The 27,872-nt window shown below is 42.5% G+C and overlaps 1 protein-coding gene across 1 annotated transcript; it reads right to left on the reverse strand.

Annotated features, from left to right (window-relative positions):
* Nucleotides 1-6,503: 6,503 nt before the first annotated feature.
* On the reverse strand, nt 6,504-25,600 carry LOC308162831 (alpha-1,6-mannosylglycoprotein 6-beta-N-acetylglucosaminyltransferase A-like; the record flags this gene model as incomplete). Its single annotated transcript, XM_080536971.1, has 17 exons — nt 6,504-6,705; nt 7,405-7,562; nt 8,158-8,232; nt 8,337-8,450; nt 9,183-9,329; nt 9,633-9,836; nt 11,317-11,450; nt 14,242-14,375; nt 15,713-15,832; nt 16,746-16,915; nt 17,776-17,982; nt 18,804-18,848; nt 21,526-21,615; nt 21,827-21,906; nt 22,693-22,890; nt 24,523-24,657; nt 25,432-25,600. 17 exons carry the CDS (start codon nt 25,598-25,600, stop codon nt 6,504-6,506), a joined length of 2,382 nt encoding a protein of 793 aa, XP_080393097.1.
* Nucleotides 25,601-27,872: the final 2,272 nt, after the last annotated feature.

Genomic DNA, 27,872 nt, shown 5'->3' on the forward strand with positions numbered 1-27,872 from the left:
GGGTTTTCAGTTTGTTTCATATGTGTACGTTTACAGCATCGAAGTATAAGCCACATAGTTCTACCATTTAGACTAGCTGGTCTGTTGTTGATGCAGGCATATTGATATAATGTTGGTTTTCTTCGGCATATAGAAAGTAATCGCAATCTTAATTGCTTGATCTTGTTGAATGGATTCTCTTAGTTTTCCCCGCCAAAACTACAAGGAAAGGTTATCCGTGGGTTGTTTGGCGAAAATGCACAAATCTCCACATAGTCTGCATGGCCTGGCAATAAGCACAATGACCAAGAAGAGGTCATCAGTCGCTATTCGGTTGTTAAGTCGTGACGTGTTTCCGGGTCCAAAGTTGTCTGAGTCGCTCTCTTCGAAATGCTGCAGTAATAATAATAATTCATTATATTTGTATAGCGCTTTTCCGAGGCTCAAGGACGCTGACAAATATGGGAAAAACGGGAAAGTGCTGTGTCCCTTGTTGTATGAATAGATCCGAGTCTAAAAAACGATTGAACTGTAATTCTACCGCTGTAGTACACTGGTACTCTGGTGCGTGGAATTTCGGGTTTGGACCCGGAAATTGCTAAACGTTACGCTTGACGTCAGACTTAACCCGAATACAGATCAGTGACTGCTAACTGCTAACGCTAACTGTAGGTACTGTACATTAAACAACACAGCATAGTAGGAAAGGCTTCTCTCTCTTGCCATTTGTTTAGGCTGTCTTCGCTTACCCCTCATATTAGCCAACGCCAGCACGTTTTATAAAAATACGTAAATGACTGTAAATACAAAACCATGAAATGTGTATAGATGTTTGATTCACTGTATGGTGCAACAGAAGCTTCTAGGCGTAGAGAATGTGTCGCTATAGCCAGCGTCACAGAGAGATAAAGGATTCTAGTGCTATTTGTTCTTTGACTAATTAGATTATTAGATTGAATTCAAGTCTATAAAGTCTTATAACACAGTATCTTTACACTGTACATCGTTATTATCAGATGCTATCAGTCTATACACTGTAAATGTGTAAAGTAAGAGTCCATCTTTATCTGAATATGAAGAATCGTGGGTTTAGGTGACTAAACTAGACTACTCATCTGTTCAGCTCACCAACAGCACACCGATTTGTATGGTTCCCCCCCCCCTCCAAGATGACAATCGTTCAGGTCTACAATGACTTAAAAATGACAAAGCACAGTGTTTACTGTTTAGGTACATACTCAACATCATCCCTAGAAGAAGCATATAGATACACAGGATGCAGTAGTCATGTCTTTGTGTTTAACAAAAGTCCAGGAAGTAAATGGTATACTTTGTAGAATAATATGCTCTAATACTGTATCATAATACTGTACGATCATCAGTGCATTGTTTAATGATGTCCATGTTAGGTGCTACAAAGAGAAGAATTCCGTTCACCATACCACTGATAAATTGTGTAATTGGTTCAATTCTGAGATAGTGAAAAAGTAAAAACTGTTGTACTGTAATGGTCCAAAGCAGTATGTACTGTCACAATAATACCATATGAATATCAGTGTATGACGTTTCATTGTTAATTGAGCTGTGCATAGTGCTAGATGATTATTCTGTAGCTGCGATAGACTGATGTTTAGGAGCAATATCGATTTTGTAATGACTTCACTGTATGAATGTGTCTTCTCAACAATGTTGTAATAAGATGACAGTGTTCTTGTAAAGCTGACTTCTTTACTCAACATCTCTAGAAATAATTCCCATTTCAAAGCTGTGAAAGGATTTAGATTTTTTAGATATAATACTGTATCTTTAATGATGTTTATTTTATTTTATTTTATTTTATTTGAATGAATGAATTGGCGTTTTACCTCATTATTACTGGGAATACGACAGACAGGGATACATAGAAAACACATGCAGGTACCGTAGGTGAGCAAACACAGACACACATGCACAATCTCACAGTGTGCAACCATAGTGATGCCTTCTACTAGTCATTTAATTAAATTATATTCTAGCAATACTACTAGCCCTTTCTACTGCTTAGCTTTGCATGGGCTGACTGAATCTAACCTTCTCCTGTAGGCCTAATTTATACTTTTGATTTTATCCTATTTAAATGCATTCAAATACACAGACACACACACACGCACACACACATGGTTACATTTGCAATTAACAATAAGGCTGTGACCAGCTTGAAAGTAGTGTATTTGTCTGATTGTAAATATGTCAATGGTATTACAGATGATGATGATGTAAACACTATGTATATTTATTTAGAATGATGTGGAACCTCTGTCACAGTGGAAAGGTCTATTGAAAAATAAAGTTGTATCCTGCTTATTCATCGAAAATGACGACGCATCTTCTCATCTTTTGAGCATTACATTACATGCCAAATAAGAATGAATGTTTTCAACACAAATCCTAAAATACTTACTTAAAACGCAAGATGTGTACATGAGATGTGGTGGTTTAGTTAAGTCTTTTGCCTTTTTGATATTAGCTTTTAGAATAGGCACCCTTGTTTGTTTTCACTCAGGAATGCAGGAGTTGTACCTGGGCGATATTCCATCAATGTTGCTAAAGGAAAAATTCAGGATTATTTTGATAAATCTTGCGAGACTTGTCAAAAATAAGTCTGGATTTTCCTTTAGCAATGTTGATGGAATACCCCCCTGGTTGGGTAATTGAACAATGTTAAATCCATCTGTGCTGATGGGTTGAGGAAGCAGAGGGGTGTCAGAATGACAGTCAGGAGGACCGAGCAGCAACGAGGTGAGTGAGAAAGGAGCCTGCACTTAAAGCTGTATGCCATCATGTCAGATATTTAGGCAAATAGTACTTTCAGAAACTAATGGGATACACAACAATCATACCCTACTGGGGGGTATTCCATCAACGTCGCTAAAGGACAATCCAGGTTTATTTAGATCAATCCTGTGAGAGTTTTCTTAAAAATCCAGCCTTATCAAGGCCTTGCGAGACTTATCAATATAATACCTTTAGCGACATTGATGGAATACCCCTCTATTCTCAACTAATTATGATAGGACTTTTAATGAAGTGTTAATAATAATAATAATAATAATAATACATTTTATTTATGGCCGCCTTTCAAGGCTTTCAAGAACACATTACAAGACATAGTTAAAACCACACATCAAAACATTAGAAAATCAACAAAGCAAAGTCAGATATAACAACAAACAAGATACAGCAGATCAAACCAAATATACCATTGTGAAACGGTTATTATTACATGAGGTGGCAGAGAGTTCCAGAGGCGGGGAGCAGAACGGCTAAAGGCTCTAGATTAGGGCTGCAACTAACGATTATTTTGATAATCGATTAATCTGCCGATTATTCTTTCGATTAATCGGATAAAAATGAAAGAAGAACAAAAAAGAATTATTTTGCTAATTTTATTTTATGTTTTCTAAATCAGCCAGGCCTATACATATACATGTGCAAAATGAATACGTATTAATAATAAAAAAATATATATATATAAATAAAAAAGGCTTTGCTACATCAAATAGGTTTAACAACAGGCCATGGACTATGGCGGTAGATTGTTTCAATAAAGTAGTTGAACTCTAGCTCAATACATGCATTGTTTTAGGTAATAACTTTGCTTAATGTAAAGGTCAGTAACCCAAAGTGCAATATAGGCTACAGACAAGACACTAATGTTTTTATATAACAGATGTGCTCCAAAACAATGCAATGTGTCCTGATAAGACAACCATGATGGTGTAATGCTTTCTTTACTATCAGTAGCCAACAGTCACCACCGGTGTTCCCCAGGGATCTGTTTTGGGCCTCCTCCTATTCATAATTTACCTCCTACCCCTTGGCAATATCTTCAGGACATTTGGACTTCATTTCCATTGCTACGCAGATGACACCCAGCTCTACCTATCCACTAAGTCAAATTCCACCTTCCCACCCACTTTCCTCTCTGACTGTTTGCTGGAAATCATATCCAGGTTCTCAATCAACTTCCTAAAACTTAACAGTGATAAAACAGAGGTTCTCCTCGTTGGCACTAAATCCACCTTGGCTAAACCTCACAGCTTCTCCCTCACCATTGACAACTCCACAGTCTCCCCTTCCCCTCAGGTTAAGAGTCTGGGTGTCATCCTGGACAGCACATTATCTTTCAAAGCACACATCAACAATGTCACTCGGTCTGCATATTTCCACCTACGCAACATTAATCGTCTTCGTCCATCACCACACACCAACCAGCACCGCCATTCTTGTCCATGCCCTGATCACATCCTGTGTAGACTACTGCAATGCCAACCTCTTTGGCCTTCCACACAAATCTCCATAAACTCCAACTGGTCCAGATCTCAGCTGCACGTATCATTACCAGAACTCCTTCCTTTGACCGTATCACTCCAGTTCTCCAACAACTACATTGGCTCCCCATTAAATTCCGTATTCATTTTAAGATTCTCCTTCTCACCTTTAAAGCTCTCCATAACCTAGCACCTCCCTCCCGTAGTCTCAGATCCTCCTCTGCCAACCAACTTGTCATACCTTCTGCCCGCCTGACTACTATGGGATCTAGAGTAGGGCTGCAACTAACGATTATTTTGATAATCGATTAATCTGCCGATTATTTTTCCGATTAATCGGATAAAATGAAAGAAGAAGAAAAAATAATTTATTTTGCTAATTTTATTTTATGTTTTCTAAATCAGCCAGGCCTATACATATACATGTGCAAAATAAATACGTATTAATAATAAATAATATAAATAAAAAAGGCTTTGCTACATCAAATAGGTTTAACAACAGGCCATGGACTATGGCGGTAGATTGTTTCAATAAAGTAGTTGAACTCTAGCTCAATACATGCATTGTTTTAGGTAATAACTTTGCTTAATGTAAAGGTCAGTAATCCAAAGTGCAATATAGGCTACAGACAAGACACTAATGTTTTTATATAACAGATGTGCTCCAAAACAATGCAATGTGTCCTCTCACTAGGGCTGCAACTAACGATTATTTTGATAATCGATTAATCTGCCGATTTTTTTGTGTTAGTCGATTAATCGGATACAAATGAAAGAAGAAGAAAAAAGAAATATTTTGCTAATTGTATTTTATGTTTTCTAAATCAGCCAGGCCTATACATATACATGTGCAAAATGAATACGTATTAATAAAAAATAATAAATAATATAAATAAAAAAGGCTTTGCTACATCAAATAGGTTTAACAACAGGCCATGGACTATGGCGGTAGATTGTTTCAATAAAGTAGTTGAACTCTAGTTCAATTCATGCATTGTTTTAGGTAATAACTTTGCTTAATGTAAAGGTCAGTAACCCAAAGTGCAATATAGGCTACAGACAAGACACTAATGTTTTTATATAACAGATGTGCTCCAAAACAATGCAATGTGTCCTGAGAGTAAGATTAAGAAAGTGTTTTTATTTATTTATAGAAAATAGTTTATTTCAGATACTGTAGTGGAAGATACTCATATATCTCAAATATCCTCCTCAATGGGTCACAGGACCTCAGGTGGGAGGAGAACATTACTTCCACCATCAAGAAGGCCCAGCGGGTGGCCAGGGGTGGTCCAGTGGTCTAGCACCGCGGTCTACAGTGCACACATATGCCCATGTCAAAATGGGTTGGAATCTGGCCCATGCCCTGCTGACATGTCCTCTCTCCCTTCACTTCTCCTTACTTTGCTGTCTGTCTTCACTGTATCTGTCCAATAAATAAATAATAATAATATGAGTGGGACTGCCCCACTCAAAAAATATATAAGAAGGCCCAGCAGATGATGTTCTTCCTGCGGTAGCTGAAGACATTCAATATGCCTCAGAAACTGTTGGTCGAGTTCTACACGTCCATCATCGAGTCCATCCTCAGCTCATCGATCGCCGTCTAGTTTGCTGCCTCCACTGCCAAGGACAGAGGCAGACTACTGGGTATTATTTTTAGATAGTGTACTGTAACATGTATTGAACAGCCATACTCCTAGTTTCAATTATGGAGCTCAAGTTTTCTCAAGGCTTCTAAGAATCTAAGGGGGTGTTCTCACTAGAACATTTGCTCCACTTGAAACAGAGTTTAGGATAAAGTTCACAAGTTCCCGGAACAACGGGCAGTCTGTTGCTTCGATTGTGTATGTTACTTCGTTTACATGAAGGGCTGTGAGAACGCAAATCAGAGAAATAATTTATGCAACAATGTTGCGAACTCATCCACTTGCTCCGGGGTCTCGATTCAGACTTTCATGTGAGAACATGACCTTACTTTTCACCTCCTTTGGGACAAAGTCAATGCTTTGATCGAATTTCCCCCTATTGCCTCATCCCATGCTTGTTCAACTTTAATTGAATTACTGAGGATGTTATCAGCCCAACAATCTGCTTTTTCTGATCATGAGAGAAAACCTCTCGCCTCAAGGCCCTCGTCACAGAAACCTGCGGTCCTCCTCCTGAATGGTTGTCACAGTGCGAGAGGAGTAGGGTCATGGGCAATGTTGACCTCTAGAGACAGTCTTTACAGAGGGCAACCTGGTCCTTGATGAAGTCTCTACAGGGGCAGACGCGTGTCAGGGAGTCGTGAGCTCCAGCACAGCTGAAGAGCAGCGCGTCTGACTGGAACACACAGTGCTTCGTCTCAGCGCTGAACGCAGGCAGCGCCACTGTGGCTGTAGAGGACTGAGCTGTTTCGCACTCCACATCAAACCTACCACAAAGCAATCAGGAGGGACAGAGGGTTAAAGGCTTGATTGTGCACGCATGCACGCACAGGATTACATGACTACGGCTTGCCTCCGTTAGGCGTTACAGTCAGAGCTAATGAACCCAGGCACAGAACACCAGAGTCAGGACACATATCAAATAATAGGGAAGGATAATAATGAGGGAATAGCCGGGAACAAGGAAAGGCAGGGTGGAATGGGCAGGCGGGCGGGCGGGGCACGTAGGGCAGATAGACTTGGCAGGTTGGGCAGGCAGGGCAGGTAGAATAGGCAGGTAGGGCAGACGGATAGGCAGGCAGGTGGATAATCGGGTCGAGGTCCTGGACTACAACTAGATGATAATCAGAGTACTAAGACACTAGAACTATAGAATCCATACAAGTAACTAATCGGTCGAGGACGAGACTAACTTGGATACGACAAGACAAAGACAAACAGGAGAGAAGGAGGCACTGGCACAGACTATGGGGGAAGTGGAGGACGTGACAAATGGAGGTGACCCTTATCAGCGTTGAGCCTTTACGTTGAGACACGCATGCAAAAGAGAAGGTGATTTGACTTTTTCAAAGCTGTTATCCATCTTTATGGATTTCCAGAAAAGCTATTCACAAAGCGCTAGACAGTGGGCATCGGTGGTGTCTTGTTCAGGTGTGTAGTAGTAGTACCTGATTGAGATGACTCACCTGGCCAGGTCCTTAGTGCTGTTGACGTGTTGGAAGAAGGATGGCTCGCAGATTAGCCCCTCCCTCTGACACACCTGCTTACAGGAAGACCCGACCGCTGCCAACCTCACCTCCAGCGCGCTCAGCGGAGGCCACCTCGCTGGGCCATGGCAGAAGTCCTAGGAGATGAGGAGAAAGGGAACATCTCTCTCTCTCTCTCTCTCTCTTTCTGCCTGCCTCTCTCTCTCTGCCTCTCTCTCTCTCTCTCTCTCTCTCTCTCTCTCTCTCTGCCTGCCTCTCTCTCTCTCTCTGCCTCTCTCTCTGCCTCTCTCTCTGCCTCTCTCTCTGCCTCTCTCTCTCTCTGCCTCTCTCTCTCTGCCTCTCTCTCTCTCTCTGCCTGCCTCTCTCTCTCTCTGCCCCTCTCTCTCTCTCTGCCTCTCTCTCTCTCTGCCTGCCTCTCTCTCTCTGCCTCTCTCTCTCTGCCTGCCTCTCTCTCTCTCTGCCTCTCTCTCTCTGCCTCTCTCTCTCTGCCTCTCTCTTTCTCTGCCTCTCTCTCTCTGCCTCTGTCTCTCTCTGCCTCTCTCTCTCTCTGCCTCTCTCTCTGCCTCTCTCTCTCTCTGCCTCTCTCTCTGCCTCTCTCTCTCTCTGCCTCTCTCTCTGCCTCTGCCTCTCTCTCTCTCTGCCTCTCTCTCTCTGCCCCTCTCTCTCTCTCTGCCTCTCTCTCTCTGCCCCTCTCTCTCTCTGCCCCTCTCTCTCTCTCTCTCTGCCTCTCACCTGGTTGTGAATGAAAGCGTTGACTCTCTGGAGCATCCCCTCACAGGTGAACTCATAGGGCAGGTAGGGCTCAATCTGGAAGGAAGAAACATGCGATAGGAAATCAACATTATTTCCCCTTACATCGAGGACACCTATGGACACCAAGGATGAGTGACAGCTCATGTATTCTTTACTACCGTTTGGTTGAGGATGGCCTTGATGGCTCGCTCCACCTGTGAGCTGTTGTTTATGTCGACGGTCCATACATAGGGCTCTCCGATGGCCTCGGCATAGGGATGCTGGGAGGTCACCTTCGCAGGGGAGGAGAGAGGTGGTCAGACTCAGCACACAATCATGAAGTTGCAGGGATAAAGATTATCGACGCTTCACTGCGTCACTGCCATTTCTCCACCCTAATGGAGGAGAAGAACGTTCATGTTCTCCATTATTGATAAGGAAGTGAGGGCCGGGCGGTGCCTGTTTGGACTATAGACATGTCTAGATCAGCGGTTCCCAACCTTTTTGGACTCAAGGCCGGCCCACTTAGAAATCTCTCCAGTATTCGTGGCCCACACAGGCATTCATACGGACCCGTACAATTTTTGGGTGGTGTCTCATCATTATTCTCTTATTCTTATTGGATATTTCATATGCATCATCATACAATCATCATACATACAGTGCAGTAGGCCTAGTAGTATCACACTGGTGATGCATTTTAAGGTTTTAAAGAAAAAAAAATACAGTACCATGATTTTTTTTTAAATTAAAACGTTTTTGTAAAACAAAACAAAAATAATCCCCCCCCCCCATGATTTGGCGGCCCACTTGCAGTACCCTCGCGGCCCACTAGAGGGCTGCGGCCCATAGGTTGGGAATCGCTGGTCTAGATAAATGAAAGAGAACCCAGTGCACAGGAGGCTGGTGGAGGTAGGAATCGGAGGACATCTCGGATAGCATTTCTCATTCCATGGCATGCCTTACAATGAGCCTGTCCTCCCATTTCTACCTCCACCGGTCTCCTGTGACTGATGACCCCAGACCTCTCGGTGGGTGGGCTTCCCCTTGAAGAAGTCTGTGTTCCTTTGGCTCTTTGGGGGGGTGAACCTCGGATTGAGGAAGGCACACCCATTGGCTATGGCCTCCAGAGGGGCGGGGCCCTCGTAAGGGAAGGACAGTCCCACAAACACCTGCAGAGGAATCATACTATTACTCCAAAGCCACTGACTCAGTGTCCATACTCGACAGGAATACACAGTGTAAGGGCTGGTCACACTGTTCATTGGTTAATCCCCCAGCAGAAAATAGCTGTTTTCTTTTCCCACCACAAGGTGGTGCCATTGGCCAGCAACACAGTAAACTCTGAGGAGGATTGTAACTCCACAAGTAACACAGATGAAACGGTAGAGGTGTGTGTGTGTGTGTGTGTGTGTGTGTGTGTGTGTGTGTGTGTGTGTGTGTGTGTGCCTATTTATCACTCATGTCCTCCTCACCTTGCTCTTCCGGAGCAGTAGCTGCACCTCCCTGCCAGTCAGAAGGCCGTGGTTCCTCACATAGCCTGGCAGCCGTTCAGAGCTCCTCTCATAGACCGTCCCGTGGTTCCTCACATAGCCTGGCAGTGGTGTAGAGCTCCTCTCATAGACCGTCCCGTGGATCTCAGTGTAGTTGTGTATGACATCCAGGTATGTCCTCTTACCCTGCAATACCAACAAACAAACACAAATGAATGAATGAATGGACTTTATTGTCATTGCTATAGTACAGGTACCAAACAACGAAATTTAGGAGGGGTGGCTCCCCTGGTGTTAGGAAAGAAAAAAAAACTTTAAAAAAAACACTTTAAAAAAACACAAGAAGGGAAGGAGCTGGTTTACATAAATAAAGGCTATGTACACTATCCACTATACTATACTGTACAGATAGACGACTAGGGTTGTCATATTGCACATAGTGTTATTGCACATTTATTTAAAGTGTCGCAGTTTGCAGGCTTGAAATGTACATATTTGTGCCTCAGCACTACACCTGATTTTTTCAGTCCAGCAGCTGCCATCAATCCGTCCAGACTGTCCAGGGCCCAGAACCTAGGTCTTTGCTGTGTTCAGGGCCTGGACGGCCCTGGGGTAGAAGCTGTTCTTCAGTCTGTTTGTCCTTGCGGCCATGGTCCTGAACCGCCTTTTCGAGGGCAGCCAGGTAAAGTGTTCGTACCCAGGGTGGGTTGGGTCCCTGGAGATCTTGGAGGCCTTCCTGAGGCAGCGTGTGTTGTACAGCTCTTCCAGAGAGGGGAGTGGGGCGCCGGTGATCTTCTGGGCTGTTCTCACGACTCTCTGTAGCGCATTTCTCTCCGCGGTTGTGCAGCTGGAGAACCAGTTGCAGATGCCGTAGGTGAGGATGCTCTCCACTGCGCCGCGGTAGAAGGTCACCAGTATCTCCTGCTTGCTGTGTTCCTTCCTGAGGACTCTCAGGATGTATAGCCGCTGTTGTGCCTTCTTGATGGTGGCTTTTGTGTTGTCCTTCCAGGTCAGGTCATCCTGCATGTGCACCCCCAGGAATCGGAGGGTTGAGACTCTCTCCACGCTCTCTCCGTCGATGAGCAGGGGCTGGATCTCGGACTTTTTCCTCCTGAAGTCTACGATGATTTCCTGGGTCTTTGACTTGTTCAGCAGCACAGCTTGCTCAGTTGCTCTACCTCATCCCTGTATGCCGCCTCGTCCCCCCCCGAGATGCATCCCACCACGGTGGTGTCGTCTGCAAACTTTACGATGGAGTTGCTGGGGTGGACGGGGGTGAAGTCGTAGGTGTAGAGGTTGTAGAGGATGGGGCTTAGCACGCAGCCCTGGGGGGACCCAGTGCTGAGTCTGAGGGCTGTGGAGGTGTATGTATTTTAGTATGTATTTATGCATGCTGTATGTATTTATTCACTAACATCTTTATATGTTTTTGGTGTGTGGAATGTTTGTCTTTTACAGCTGCAGCATGGGTGAAAGCCTAAGCCAAATCTCCACTTTTGTGGGACAATAAAGTTAATCTTGAATCCCACCTGTCTATGGATGGTAGGTGAAGTAAAGTTGTGAAGCAACTAAACCCACAACCTAAGCATTGTTAGCGCCATGCTCTACCGCCATGCTGTACTCTACTGTCGGTCCCAAGGTAGTCTCTACCCACACAGTACAGTACCTTCCAGAACTCAGCCCTCTTGCCGTAGACCAGCGCCTGGTTCTGCCTGCTGAGGGCCTGGGGGTGCTGGGAGTCGTTTGAGCTCAGCTGCTGCTCCACCACGAACCCCAGGAAGGAGTTGTCAGGCGTGTGGGCTGGAGGGAGCACAGAGTGGACAATAAGACCCTCAGGCCTCACTACTCAACCACTGACATCACTAGAACAACATACTAAAAGTCCTAAGAAATCCTAGATGCAGAAATATGTTTAATTCTCATCAATTCAAGATGTGTGCCAATACGTAGAGAAAACTAAACACCCTAATGGGCTTTTTTTTTCTTTTTGTCCTATCACAATGAAACTTTCCACAATGAATCTTAACATGAAAACTAAAAATGTTTGTATTACAAGTTTCTTTGAAACTTAATTTGAATATGCAAATTAGCTTAATATATATGGAATATGCCCACATTTGCATATCACAAAAATTACTTTCCCCCAAAATGTATTATATTTACATTGTTGTTTGTTAATGATATCAAACACACAGATCAGACTTTCATGAACCATTTCATCAAAATATTGTGACTTCATAGAATAACATCAAAAACACCATTCATATGTATGACAAATGCATAAATCCGTCAAATCTTCCTCCAACCATCCTACTGCTAACGGTTGATGGCAATGCTGCTTTTGGACTGGCCTCTAACCTGAAACCTGCCCGGCTTGGTTGTACCTGCCGGGGGTATAACCCCCACCGGTATAGTCCTCAGGGTCACAGAGGCACACAAGCCTCCCCACCACGACAAGGTAGCAACAACAGGGGAGGTTCTTTTTGTGTTTTTATTTTTTTGTGTGTGTTTTTTTCTTATTTGTTTTTTTGTGTGTTTTTTGTTTATTTTATTGTTCAAACGTGATCCTAAACTCCTTTTGTATGATTCTTTGTTCTTGCACCCCCTATTTCAGTTCTTGGCGTGCTTAGTTCTTCCGCTCTGGATCATAGTCATCAGATAAATCAGGCAACTGGGAATTTGTACAGCTAGTACCACGATATTCTCTGCATATGGCAGTGCAAGGTTTGCAAGGTTTTTTGCATGTGCATCTCTTCGTGCAGCAGTCTTTTTTGCAGCTACAGCAGACCACATCAAGTAATTCTGGTGGTCCTGCAGGCTGATCAGTCATTATTGGCATGAATCTACCACCTATAACATGCCATCCCCAGTCTTCTGGACTCATGCTTTCACTTGTTCCTTTCCATTCATTGATCTGGTAGAACACACAGAGACTGTGGAACTTCACAGCTGATGATGTTGGTGGAAGAGTTTGAGGTTCCACTGGAGATGTGGTCTTTGATACTTTCTCACAGGATCGCCTGTGTCTCAGCATATCCAGCGATTCATCTTTGTCACCCCCATACAGTGAGACTAGAGCCTTTTCACCTGCTGCAACGATGATTCCTTTTCCGACCTTTTCCTCTGACAGGCTGAACACCTTAGCTTGTTTGAGAAAGCTAGAGTCAGTTTTTACTTTTTTTCAGTGCCAATCCCTTTCCCAAGCCAAATAGACGAGAAGTTGAATCACAGCCTAAAATAGCATGGATGAAGAGGAGATTATCATACACCTTTGGACCAAGTAGTTCTTTTGTCTGCTTTATGCACCATATCCTTCTTGCTTTTGTTCCTTTCTTTGGTTCTGGTGCCAGAAACAGTTCCTGTGCATTTGGATCAGCCTGATGTAACAAGAGTACTAATACATCTGTATCATCTCCTACTAGGACCGTGTCTTTGGTTCTGGCTGAGGCAATGGCGGTTTGGACAATGAGCACATCAGCATCATTCTTTGCATGGTCTGTGATGCACCCAGCCCTCTCTAGTGTATTACTTAGATAAACCAAGAAGCGTTGTTTATTTTCCTTATTGTTAAGGAACTGGTCCTTTTTGGATTGGATGATCATGTCACCAGAGAAGTGTACAGTCACGCCGGGACTAACACCAGTTTGTCGCAGTTGGGTGGCATCTTTTATTGTTGGTTCGTCTTTGTATACCATATTTCTGTATGACATATCTGACATATCTGACATACATTTCACACACACTGTCATAAGTCGACCCTTTTGGCCATGGTAGACGATGTAGTAAAGCACCCCCATCAAGGACATGCTGGACATCACCACTGGGTTGTCTTTGCTGCTGATCAATGGACTTCCAGAGGACATCGACAAAGAACAATAAAATAAACAAAAAACACAAAAAATAAATAAATAAGTAAAAAACACACACACACAAAAAAGAAAAAAAAAAGAACCTCCCCTGCTGTTGCTACCTTGTCGTGGTGGGGAGGCTTGTGTGCCTCTGTGACCCTGAGGACTATACCGGTGGGGGTTATACCCCCGGCAGGTACAACCAAGCCGGGCAGGTTTCAGGTTAGAGGCCAGTCCAAAAGCAGCATTGCCATCAACCGTTAGCAGTAGGATGGTTGGAGGAAGATTTTACGGATTTATGCATTTGTCATACATATGAATGGTGTTTTTGATGTTATTCTATGAAGTCACAATATTTCGATGAAATGGTTCATGAAAGTCTGATCAGTGTGTTTGATATCATTAACAAACAACAATGTAAATATAATACATTTTGGGGAAAAGTAATTTTCGTGATATGCAAATGTGGGCATATTCCATGTATATTAAGCTAATTTGCATATTCAAATTAAGTTTCAAAGAAACTTGTAATACAAAAATGATTAGTTTTTATGTTAATATTCATTGTGGAAAGTTTCATTGTGATAGGACAAAAGAAAGAAAAAAGCCCATTAGGGTGTTTGGGATGCCAGTTTATGGCAACAAAGACCAAAGCAAAGACAAGGTCAAATTGCAATGTGCCCAAGGTAACTGACATTTACTGTTCCAAATGATGTTGATCCTAGGCAGTATATTTGACATACGGAACATAGTGTAGAACTGCTGGGGGTTGAGGTGTAGCTTGCCCCAGACGTTGCTATAGCCTCTCTTTGTGGCAAACACTTCATGGTTAAACTCTGGTTCAGTACCAAAGGAGTCCAACACCCGAATCACACACCTACATGCCACAACACGGGAAAAACAAAATATTTCTGTCGTTAACAATCACAAACTGAAACAGCATTGGTCTGAACGTTGTGACAGAATTGGTGGATTCTGTTCTCTTTAGCACCTGCTGCTGATGCTTCTTAAGACTTATGATTCCATTTCATAACAGCACAATACATACAACACATTAGTTTAAAGTTGTATTGTTACGTCACATTACACAAGAGAGTAAAATTCCTGACATTGCAGCACAAGACAATAAGGCAACAGGCATAATTCAAGATACAAAAGTGACAATAGTACAGGACATAAGTGACAAATAAGACAGGATACAATTAGCAGTACAAATAATTGAGTAAATAAAATAGATAGTTCAAGTAGTAAAGTGGCTGTGAGCGTAAGGTTTAGGTAGCCCGTATACATGGGGTGTGCTTGGGGATGATAGTCATTGTCTGCCGTAGGTTTGTTTATGAGCCTGATCGCCTGGGGGAAGTAGCTGTTGGTTATAGCCTCTGAGTTGTGGCCCTGAGGCTCCGGAAGAGGCTTTGCCTTTTGGGATAGCATCGGTTCAAACAGACTGTGGTTACGGTGGCTGGGATCTTTGATGGCATTACAAATACAGTTTCCATGACGAATACAAAGCAGAATGTTCTGAATTACTATGTGTTCTTCTTGTGACTGCACTTCAGTAGATGCTACCTTATCTAATAACGTGATGCCTGTGGCTGTGGCATATCCCCTGGCCTTTTTTAGGATTGTATATATTCTATATATATCACGTCTCTTCACAACACTGGCTCCCCGCTGGTGGAATGAGCTCCCCACGGCTGTCAGGACGGCAGAGTCACTACCCATCTTCCGTCGTAGACTGAAGACCCATCTCTTCAGGTTACATCTTAACTGCTCCTCCTGAGACATCTTCTGACCCTCACCACTACGTCTCCTAAAGACACCCGCTTTCCCCTCTACTGCGTCCCTAAGAACTTCTATTGCCCCCCTTGTACTGTTTCTCAGTTTCTCCAGTAAATAAAAAAATAAAAAAATAAAAGTAAAAGTTTTAGAAGAAGGTGATAGGGAGAAGGGTTTTCCTTATATCAATGGCCCCGGGCTCGAGCTAGATTACTCTTCCTGCAACGAATGGTGGATTGCTGATTCACATGCTTAGTATTCAAATGTATTGATTGTAAGTCGCTTTGGAATAAGGCGTCTGCTAAATGCCAAAAATGTAAAATGTAAATATATTTATTGTGTGGTTGTTGTTATTGTGGTAGTTTCAATGTTGTCTTAGACCTGACTGCACTACAGATTTTATGATATTGATTGATGGTTATAAACGGTGATACTTACTTGTGGGTGACCCAAGCCCGACCCATCACACTTTTGAACTGTTTCAGACCCACGATGTCCGTGTAAATCAGATCCATCTTGAGACCAGAGCGAGCAGGGCAGATAGAGGGCACCATGATCCTACAGGATGGCATAGAAGGAATAAAGGATTACTGGGAAAGCTGTTGTGCCTTACTTTGTCCGTTCTCTCTTCCAGTAATTGGTTGCCGGTAGTTTTAAAAATGATAGGAAAACAAGTCTAGAAAAACTCGCACACTACATGAACTTTAAGGACGACTCCTTAGACAGAGAGTAGAAAAATATTATTTTCTTTATTTTATCATGCTCTTAAGTGCAAAGTGCTTTGGTGCAAAAAGTGCAAGTGTTACAGGTCAACACTCTCTGTCTAAGGACACACTACACTTGCTGCCCCATAGAAGGGATACATACAGGGAGGATGAGACTGACAGAGAGAGAGAGAGAACGAGAAAGATTGAGATAGAGAGAGTGACACACACGAGAGACAAGAGAGAGATAGAGAGTAAAGCCTGGTACACACATAGAGATAACCAACTATGAATCAGGTGTGCTGGTGGTGGAACAGATCAAATATGTGGAACGGCTGGTGGTCCCCGAGGAGAGGTTTGAGAAACACTGCTCTAAACTGCCGTAGGACAGATCTTTATGTATGTGGTGTGCTGTATTGGGAATATCGGAGCACACCACACACAATACGATCAAAACTGTTCAACCCATACCTTTTTATCTTCATGTGTGGGGTCTCTCTCAGATAAAAAATCTGTTATGATTTAGAAAATCGTTATGTGTGTACCAGGCTTAACAGAGAGAGAATGAGATAGAGAAAGAGAAATGTACATTTATAGCAGAGGAATACTAGCTAAAGTATAGCTGAAAAAAACAGATATTACATGTAAAGAACATGACGTTTCGAAAATCTTCATAACTCTAGTTTTGGTGACCCAGGTTCCAACCCAGTCGATCGCACAGCCACCAGGCTTGCACAGGTACAGTATACCGGCAGGTGCTTACTTACTCCCTGAGGTCATTGAGGGAGGCAGAGAGGTGGACCTGGTGGCCCAGTATGTAAAGAGAGCTGATGAGGTCGCTCCACTGGACCAGCTCCCCTAGTGGCCCCCCATAGAAGGCCGACTCAGCAATCTGGAACCCAGAGGCTGCGGTCACCAGGCCCATGTGCACGAGGATCTGAGGGGGAAAAGAGCACAGAGGTAAACAGGATATTGTAGTATGCACTTTCTCAGTCTCAGTTTCCATCGTATCGATTGCAAATTCTATATAACCAAATTCTGAATGGATTTGAGATAATAGTATAGTGTGATTGTGACACTTAGGGGGTTTATCTGTTCCATACAACAGGGTCATCAGAGAGACACACAAAGTGCTATTTAGACATTGACAATTTTCCACACATTGACATGGCATAGTGGACATTGAGGGACTTGAGGGAGTGTGTCATTTGGAATGGAGTGGGAGTTGTGTAATGGCCAAACAATTGGATCAAAAATAATATAATAATGTTTATTTTTGCCATGCAATAAACTACTGGATTTTTTTTTTCTTTTCTCTAGGCCATAGTCGGCACCCCTGGAGCAATTAGGGGTTAAGTGCCTTGCTCAAGGCCACATGCAGCTCCCTAGAAATAGTCTTTACCTCCAAAAAAGCGGGATTCGGCACACAGGTTGACAGTCAAAGAGCAGGCAGATATTCAGATAAGATAAAAGGCAAGGTTGAGAGAGCTAACAGAGATCAAAAACCAGGAATTCAAATAACCAGGATAGAATACGGGATAGAATGGATAGAATGAACTGGCGCAGAGACAGGGGAACACAGGGGAAGGGGAAGGATTATGAGGGACAGGTGACGCCAATCAGGGCTTGTAGACATCACAACAGGCGGAAGGAAGTGGAGACGGAAGTGAAGTGTATGAAACGAGAGACAAGGTGAGGTATAACGACATAAAACAGGAAACAATAAACGAATAACGTGGAAAAAAACGACAAATATAAACTAAGGGACAGGGCGAGATGTTTACGAGTTGTACCAACCCTCTTGGACCTCTGTTTGGAGAGGTCCTGCTTGGCTGACAGGGAACGGCCTGCGTTTACCCACAGTCCCTCCATGCTCTGGATCCTTTGGAGGACCCACGCAAACTCTTGCCTGTCACCCATGGCCTGAAACAAACCCCCTAGACTGCTCTGCACCTCCGTCTGCACCTCCTTCTGCACCTCCGTCTTCAAACTAGCTTCATCGTCCTGGGAGAAGATAGAGAGATAGATCTCAGTCTCTAGTACAGGTCTTCATTAAATGAGGTCATGATCTATCTCCTATGTTCCACCGTGGATTGAAGACCCATCTCTTCTTAATTACCCCTTACACCTTAAACTCATGCCTAACCCTTAACCTAAATGAAGAACATTTGACCATAAACCGTACAGTAACCAATTGTGACGTCATTGCTATAGACTATTCGTGAGCTTAGAATTATAAGGTTCTATCTCCGTTTAGGGTCGTTCAGAGATATTGAGCCTCAACGTTTTTACATTCCATTACGTTTTGTGAGATGGAACCTTTGTATTTTATGAATTACTAACAAAAAAAAAATCAACATTTTAAAAATAACACCACACAGGCATTAATAAACACCTAATGGATCAGATTATGTAAAAAACAAAATTTTGACAAAATAGAACCTTATAATTCTAACGTCAAGTATTGTTAAAACTATCCAGATGTGTGACAGGTAGGATTTACCATGTAGATCAATGCATTTTACATTGACATGTTTGGCATTTAGCAGACACCTTTATCCAAAGTGATAAGTCACAGTCATCATAAGAAAAAGTAATCTATGCTATGACCAGGGGCCATTGACAGTTACAATGCCAGAAGAAGGGAGAATTACTTTTTTATATTATTATTATTATTATTATTATTATTTATAGTAAATAAACTGTACAAGGGGGTAGTGGGGATGAGGAGGTCTTTAGGAGAGACAGTTAGGTTAACAATCTGATTTTAGGAGTGAAAAGGTGGACCTTCTGCTTTGCAGCACGATTTGTTAGTGACAACCGACCTTTGGGACCACTCTGTCCGGTAGTACAGGACACCATCTCTCCACCTATCCCATGGCATAGAAGAGGGGAGAATGCAAGACAGGTACTGTTGGGTCCTGAACACCAGGAGACAGACCAACCTATGGTCTTCTGTGGCTCAGTTGGTATAGCATGTGACTGAACACGCCCCTTTCAGGAAGTGTTTGGTGGGAGGAAGACTGAGAGCATACGGTGGAGCAAACAAACGTAATATATTATTGTTTTGAAGTTTCTATCAAGTGAGAAGGGATGGTTTGGCTTCCCCCAGCAGCTCGGCTGTTTGGGGGGGGGTGACATATTTAGCATTTTGCAACAAGGACTGATACAAGGGAAATGACCAATGGAACGGAGAAGGATAATGAAAAGAACATGAGCAGTGGAGCGGCGAAAGAAAGAGAGAAGCAGGTACAACAGTATGAGAAGGCATTGACACGACAGTGATTGTGAAGGTGGAGGGAGAAGTGGAAGTTACTTTGATGGGAGTTATTGACAACAACCAAGATGGTGTGTGGAAGCGTGGAGGCATGCAGGGTGAACGGTAAAAAACACTTATGACGTGTTTCATTTCATTAAGAGTTTTTTTAAAAGTGGTCCGTGATAGGCAAGTTAGAGTGTGTAGAATATGCATTCAGCCTGGACATATCTGCCCTGATTTAAAGCTGTCTAGACAGTGTCTAGACAGTGTGTCAATAGACTTGAGCAACATAGGAGGAGCAGAGCTGGAGAGAGACAGTGGAAGGAGAGAAGGGGTACAGGGCAAGGCAAAGCAGGGAGGAAAGTCATCCAGGAAGAGGCTGATTGGGAGCGAAGGTTAAAAAGAAAGTGTGTGTGTGGGGGGGGTGGGGGGGGGGTGAATGAGGAATGATGTGGGTTCATGTAATTATTATAATTATGTTGTTTATTTTTTCGTTAAATGCAAATAGGGTGTGAGAAATGCGTTTAAGTTAGAGCAGGTTTTGAAAATGTGGGATGCAGATAATATAGTGTGTCTACAGGAGACACATTGGGTGGGAGGGGAGATGAAGAGGGGAGTTGAAAGAGCTGGGTGTTTGTGAACAACGGTAGGAATAGATCCAGGGTGGGTGGCAATTCTGGTGCAAAAGTTGAGGCAGACAACAGATGAGGAGAACGGGAGGGTGATAGGGGATTGAGTTTTTTTTTAAGGGGTTGAGAGGGAAGTGTGGGGAGAACTGTATGGTGGTGGGAGATTTTAATGTGTGGTGCAGCCGGCTAGATGCCTCTAAGAACTGTATGTTTAGGGGTGATTCCTCTAGGGGGTGCTATTCGGTGTAATGAGAATGAGAATGGGAATGATTGACATTTGGAGGGAGAGGAATCCTGCTGGAAGGGACTTCTCTTGGAGGCAGGTGGTGGGAGGCATCCTGGAACAGAGCAGGGTTGATTTACCGTAATGTGGGTCTCAGAAGGGATGAGGGAAGGCTTCAGCCAGGTGATGAATACCCTGAGTGATAATGTGGTGTTAGAGTGTGTGTGTTGGGGTGTGGGGGGTTGAAAGGAGGGGGGGGGAGGAGTGTGATGTTTGAATGGAGATGTTGTAAAGGGGAGAAATATAGGAGGGAGATGGAAAGGTGTGTGATGAGGGAGGAGGAGAGGAGTATGTATGAGGAGGATACAGGGAGGTGGTGGGAACATTTATAGGGGGAGAGTACGAAGATTAGTATGAGATATGGTAGGAATAGGAGTTGAGAGAGGGATTGAGGAGGGAGGCGGATAGATTAGAGGAGGAAGTAAGATATGATGTGGGGAGGTACGTTAAGGCTAGGGAAGATTGGAAGGAGTTTGAGGAAAAGAAAATGCAAAGGGGCGATTGTTAGGAGCAGGGCAATGCTTTGGAGGGGGAGAAATGTACAGGTTTTTTTTTAAGATTAGAGAAGATGAAAGGAACTGTATAATGGAGTTAGAGGGGGAGAATGGAGAAAAAGCTTTTTCTTTTCTTCTATTTTGTAGAGATAGTAGAGAGGCTTACAGAGCTTTTATGAGGATTAATTTAGGAGAGATGAGGTGGATGAAGAGAGCTTAGAAGAGGTGTTAGGAACAGTTAGGATGAAGATAGAAAAGGAAGATAAGGAAAAGTGTGATAGGCTTTCTTAAAGGTGGTGCAATATGTAACATTCAAGGGTTCAAGGGTACTTTATTCAAGCTTTCTAATGAGAATGAGACTCCTTGAAAGAAAAGTCTAATTTCAGAGTGTCTAGGGGTGACACCTAGGTTTGTTTACAATTGGCCAGGGGTGTTCTAAGGGGAGTGGACTTTACTGATTTCCACCTACCTATCACTGGTGGCTGCCTCTTCAAGTACACATATGCAGAAACATAACAGCACCTTCATTTTACTGGGTTATATTATTATTAGGGAGGATGCTTATGTTAGGAACTTTGAACTCTAACACTGTGAACTTTGAACTCTAACACTGTGAACTTTGAACTCTAACACTGTGAACTTTGAACTCTAACACTGTGAACTTTGAACTCTAACACTGTGGGCAGAGGTAGCAGATTTCCAACAGACAGTCCCGTCTCCTTAAATAACTGACTCATTAATTCTCTTTAACATGGATATCATTTAATTCCGTTTTTTTACTGTACTCATCGTACTCATACAACCCATTGTATTGCACCAGATACGTATGTTAATAAAGCGTATTATCATCATCAACACAAGGCTCTCATAAAAGTGACTCACTTCACTGAGGTAGATGAGGAAGGAGCAGGTTGATCCGTTGACCCCGTAGTTTTGATAGCAGGGGTCAGAGTGCCAATGGCTCTTCAACCACTGTGGACAAGACAAGCACACTCTGTCCCCTCGGTTTCTCTGTCAACGCGCTGTTGATCCTACATTATCACACGTTCAAGTCTTCCGTTCGCTTTCCACAGACATGAATGACATGGTAATGTGTGTGTGACAGTGGAGGGACACAAGGTGAGGATCAAGATTGTGGGACCATCTTAAGCGATGATATGAGTTCTTTAAAGCAATCACTCACTTCAATTTTAACCTGGCACAATGGGAAGCTGTCCAAAGATGGTAGGGGGCAGTCCTCATTGTTGCTGGTTGGTGGAGGGTCTACCAATAGGAGGGGGAGAGAATGACAATATAACCAACATATACCAAATACTGGAGCCATCAAGTGTAGTGGTTTGTGTTATGACATGAGGGGAATAGGGATGAGCCTTTATTCCACGTGTATAATAACACAAACTGCTCAACCTTATTACTTGCAATTACATAATTATACTATGTAACATCATGTTAATTTTGTTAAAGAGTAAATACAGAGGTATACTACCATACCACGCGGTTGTGAGGCCGACTTAAGGTAAAGTGTGAATTTGAAAAAAATCAATTTGAGCTGCACTAATGTTCCAGGCCTGCATTGTGTTGCTGTCAACACAGAACATCAATAATTTCAATGACACCCACGTTCACCGCTGTTGAAAGGCTCCTATAGAGAGGCAACCACTGGAAACACATCAGACCTTTTGTTAGACTTGGAAAGCAACATATAAATTACCACCACCACAAGAGAACACTACGACTAGTGTGCCCTTGAGTAAGGCCGTAAAAGTAAGACCTTGAGTAAGGCATGGCAAGTTTATTTGTATAGCATATTTCATACAACAGGGGCAATTCAGTGTTTTACATACAGCATAAAAAATACAACAAGAGGAGAATATATATATATATATATATATATAATTATTATATTATTATATTATTATATTATGATATACACAGTGGGGTAAATAAGTATTGAACACATCAACATGTTGTCCAGTAAATGTATTTCCAATGAGCCTATTCAAGTGACATTTGCACCAGACTTTGCACCACCAGGTGGGTTGAGGTCACCTGTGATAGAGCTCTTCTTTACTCTCTCCTTCCAGAGGTCCTGGATCAGGGCCTCCATGCGTGTCACTTCCTGTTGGAGGTGGAGCTTGTCCTGCCTCAGGTCCTGGAGGACTTCCTCCTTCAGGCGGTCTCTGTCCCTCTCTGCCTCCAGATGCACCTGCATTAACTGCAGCTTCTGCTCATGACGACGCAGCAGAGCTGAGAGGGACACTGGCAGAAATGTGATACACAGAGTGTGGGAGACATGGAAGAGAATAGTGATCTCCACGTAGGACAATACTGCTTCAAGCAGAAAACAGTTTGAACACAAGAAACCCTTTTGGATGACTCTCATGTTCCATATTCATTATGGGTTAGTAATGTTGACCTTGTTGTGATAAACACGGACAAAACCAAGACAACCGTTATCTGATATGTACCTAGTGTGGTACTATGTATCTATTCAAAAGGGTATGGCTCACTGTGGCAGTTATTCGGCTGGCCATGCAAATGGCGCCCAGTCATATACTGTACATCTGTGAGAATATGACTGCTGTTTTAGTGCTTTGAATAGCACACACATATGACCATTGTAACCTGTTGCTTTGCTTAAGTAAAAAAAAAGCAATAGCAGTTAGACACAGTCTTTCCTACTTGTACCAGTCGTATACTGTAACTAGTTTGACGTACACTACCGTTCAAAAGTTTGGGGTCACCCAGACAATTTTGTGTTTTCCATGAAAACTCACACTTTTAATTATCAAATCACTTGCAAAATGAATAGAAAATTATAGTCAAGACATTGACAAGATTAGAAATAATGATTTAATTAATGGACATAATTGGACATAATTTTGTCCTTCAAACTTTGCTTTCGTCAAAGAATGCTCCCTTTGCAGCAATTACAGCATTGCAGACCTTTGGCATTCTAGCTGTTAGTTTGTTGAGGTAATCTGAAGAAATGTTACCCCACGCTTCCTCCTGAAGCACCTCCTGAAGTTGGATTGGCTTGATGGGCACTTCTTGCGTACCATACGGTCAAGCTGCTCCCACAAGCAGATAAACTAGAGACTCTAATGTACTTGTCTTCTTGCTCAGTTGTCCACCGGGGCCTCCCACTTCTCTTTCTAATCTGGTTAGAGCCTGTTTGTGCTGTTCTTTGAAGGGAGTAGTACACACCATTGTAGGAAATGTTCAGTTTCTTGGCAATTTCTCACATGGAATAGCCTTAATTTCTAAGAACAAGAATAGACCGTCGAGTTTCATATGAAAGTTCTCTTTTTCTGGCCATTTTGAGAGTATAATCGAACCCACAAATGTAATGCTCCAGGTACTCAACTAGCTCAAAGGAAGGCCATTTGTATAGCTTCTCTAACCAGCAAAACCGTTTTCAGCTGTGCTAACGTAATTGCAGTAATTGCAGGGTTTTCAAGGTTTTTCGAATCATCCATTAGCTTTTTAACGCGATTAGCAAACACAATGTACCATTAGAACACTGGAGTGACGGTTGCTGGAAATGGGCCTCTATACACCTATGTAGATATTCCATTAAAAAACAGATGTTTGCAGCTAGAATAGTCATTTTCCACATTAACAATGTATAGAGTGTATTTCTGATTAATTTAATGTTATCTTCATTGAGAAAAACAGTGCTTTTCTTTCACATTTCTAAGTGACCCCAAACTTTTGAACGGTAGTGTATGTACCTTCATCAAATAATGATTGCCATAATTCATTCATCAGTGACTGCGTTGTGATACTGGTTTTAAAAGTGTTAAAACAGAGATTGGAGGTCGAATTCACCTCTCTAACGAGATTCTTTAAATTATTTAAATCATAGGTGCTGCTCACCTGAGCTGTGTGAAGCCGCACTCTTCTTAGTGTCTTTGCCCTGACTGATGCTGGTTCCATTATTCAGCAGAGACTCGAATCTGGCTACGAGCTGCCAAACCCCGCCCAGGCTCTGGTCAAATGCCCTCTGCAGGTCTGAGGGGGAGAGAGGAGACCAATTTTAATCAATATCAATATCAATATTAATCATATCAATACATTACTATACGGCCATGATACCTGGTAGAAACACCAGTCCCTGATAGCCATCCCTCCTCCCCAGCAGCCCTCACTATATTTACATTTACATTTTTATCCTTAAGCATCTTACAATAAATACATTTGTATAAATAAGTGAATCGTCTGTCCTTCATTTATAGCAGTAATAACCCTATAGTCATAATGCTAGAAGAAGGAAGAATTACTTCTTTTTTTTATTATTGTTATAATTTACAGTAGAATCAGAATCAGAATTATGTTTATTGCCAAGTATATTCGCACATACAGGAAATGGACTTGGTGTGGTTGGTGCATAAGACATAAAGGTACAGACAACAATATAATAAAAAACAACAACAATGTAATAAACAGCAGTACCGGTATATAAGCAAATAATAGTTTAAAAAGACAATGACAGGAATGGGCAGTATAACAATAATTATGTGGGCTGTAACTTGGAGTATGTAAAACTAATATAGATTACATTGTCAGTTGTACTGTATGTGTGTGTGTGTGTGTGTGTGTGTGTGTGTGTGTGTGTGTGTGAGTGACACGGGGGGGGGGGGGGGGGGAGTCCCAGGGTCAATGAGAGGCAGGGGGCTTGTTTGTGAGGCACACTGCCACCGCGAGAAACTGTTGCTTGTAGAAGCACCAGTCCCTGAAGCACCAGTCCCTGATAGCCATTCATCCTCCCCAGAAGCCCTCACTCACCTACCCAGGTCTGGCTGTGCCGGGCTAGGTCTCTGGCATACAGCTGGTCGCTCCTTCTCTGGCCCTCTGTGTGCTCCATGGTGATGAAGTAAACCATCACCGTGCTCCAGAAGAAGCCCACAGCAGCCAGGAGGACAGCCAGCTTGTGACTGAGCAGCTTCAAGCCCATGGCTTGGAAGCAGTTTGTATAGTGTGTGTGTGTGTGTGTGTGTGTGTGTGTGTGTGTGTGTGTTTGTGTGCGTGTGCGTGTGCGTGTGCGTGTGCGTGTGTGTGTGTAGTACAACACAGTTAATAACATATCGTTGAAGCACATTATCAGCACACTTAACATAACCCCTCAAATTAGAATTTGGCCTGATGTGATAACATCTCTATATATATATATATATATATATATATATATATATATATATATAAACTCCTTCGGAAACGTTATTTCGGTCGATTATTCCTCCCCTTTAATAATACCAATACAATGTATTTTATATTGTTGGAAAGCCTGATTAGTCACCTTTACAACGAGGTACAACTTGTATATGGCACATTGCATAATATTGACCAAAACCTGAAAAATACTGGAATTTTTTAATTAGCACCACAACCCATAACTTCACCTATGCACTAACAAGGCTTTACACCACACAGCGTTGCTTCCTGTACAGTGCTGTATTAGATAAGCTTAAACTTTATTGTAATTGCAGTCAGAGTACAAGTACTAGACAACGCAGTTTAGCATTTAACCAGAAGTGCAAATAGTGATATAAGAACATGATATAATAAACATGACAATGATAGTGATGGGTACAGTAAGGCATGTACGGTAGTTTAGAGGTATATACAGTTATGAGCTATGTACAGTTAAGGTTACAGTTAAGGCTTATGTACAGTATGTCAGTTGTATAAAAAGATGCTATATCAAAGAGGTATGTGCAATGTGCAATATACAGTATGTGCAAAGGTAGTATTGTAAACATCAATCATGCAAAGGCTAAAAGTATGTTGTTGTATGTTGGTTTACTGTCCTCACTGAGGCAATGTGCAATTGGAATTTCGGTTAACTTCTTGAATAGACTGGATTGAAATGGAATTGATCATTCTAATTGTATATTATATTCTAATATACAATTATAATATTCTAATCTAACTCTGATACATCTTGAGGTCAATAGGCTTATAGGAAAAAAGTCAGCCATATCCTGTTTGTAGGTGACCTGAGAAACATGTCTGTCCTTAACACTCAATTATAAAAGTTATGCCTACCTCTCTAGTAGTTTCACCTTCTTAAAAGGTTGATGAGCTTTAAGACTCCTTTTTCCAAGGAGAGAGTGTTCCTGAGAGTGAGGGTTTAGATTTAAATCAAGCTTCTGTGTGACATCAAGAATGTATTTATACCACGAGACCTGGACACAACATTGCACTGTACCATGGTAGTGAGACTATTAAAATGAGATGAGCCTTCCAGTCCTACCGTCAACTTGCTGGTCTTAGTTCATGCAAACAGGTTGGTGAGACAGCTGACAGACTGGTAACTCCCTTCCTACCTTCTCCACTCCCCACAAGCCACGTAGGTTATGTTGTTCATTCAACTCCCAGTATCAGTACTAGTACAGTTAACTCCATCAATAAATGAGCTGCAGGCCTTGTTTAAGTGTTTTAGTAGAGGACATGCGCATACATACCTGACTTGGTAGGAATTTTGCCTATACTAGTGGTGGGCTGTCAGCCTTCTCTGCTGGCCTAAACATCATCAGAATATAAATTTAATTTTGATATATTTTTTACACCAATATGTATTAAATTATTCCCGTAGTCTATTTTCTTCATTTCATAGCTTTCCTCTTGGTTGCGCTGCTTCCAGCCATTTGGAGGGCTGGCCTTTAGCTTTTATCCAATCATTTAATTTAATTTCAGCCATAATGTGTTGCCAGGGTACCAAGAAATCTGCCCGCCTACAGATTCAACAGTGGCGCGAATACAGATTGTAATTTAAAGTGAACGAGATAAGAACTGTGGCGTACGGTAGTCAGATCTCGAGTTGGCGAGCAAATCCAACGAAGGCGCCTGCTGTATGGCGGACCCCTTGATCAGCACCTGCACGTCTTTTGATTGGATACAAACTATTGACAGACAGAGCTAGCAAACTGAACTTGATCGAGTTAATTTGTGTAGATGTAAGCTGTTGTTCTACAAGCAGCCACAATGGCTGAAGGAGGAGAAAATGTAGATTTGGTGGCAGATATTATAACAATGCCATTTTCAAGAAGAACCTTCCAAGAAAAGGTAGACATAATCAGAAGAGAACGGCCAACCCCGACGTTAGCGACGCTATCCATGTAGAAAATGACTTACTGGTGGAACTGATCAACTGTACAACAGAGACATTGAAGTCTTCTTGAGGAAAGAAAGGAGGATGGATTTTGTGTTCAAATAATCAGTTGTTT

This window comes from Nansenia antarctica, assembly GCF_963989245.1.
Source record: "Nansenia antarctica genome assembly, chromosome: 7".
NCBI classification, from domain to species: domain Eukaryota; kingdom Metazoa; phylum Chordata; class Actinopteri; order Argentiniformes; family Microstomatidae; genus Nansenia; species Nansenia antarctica.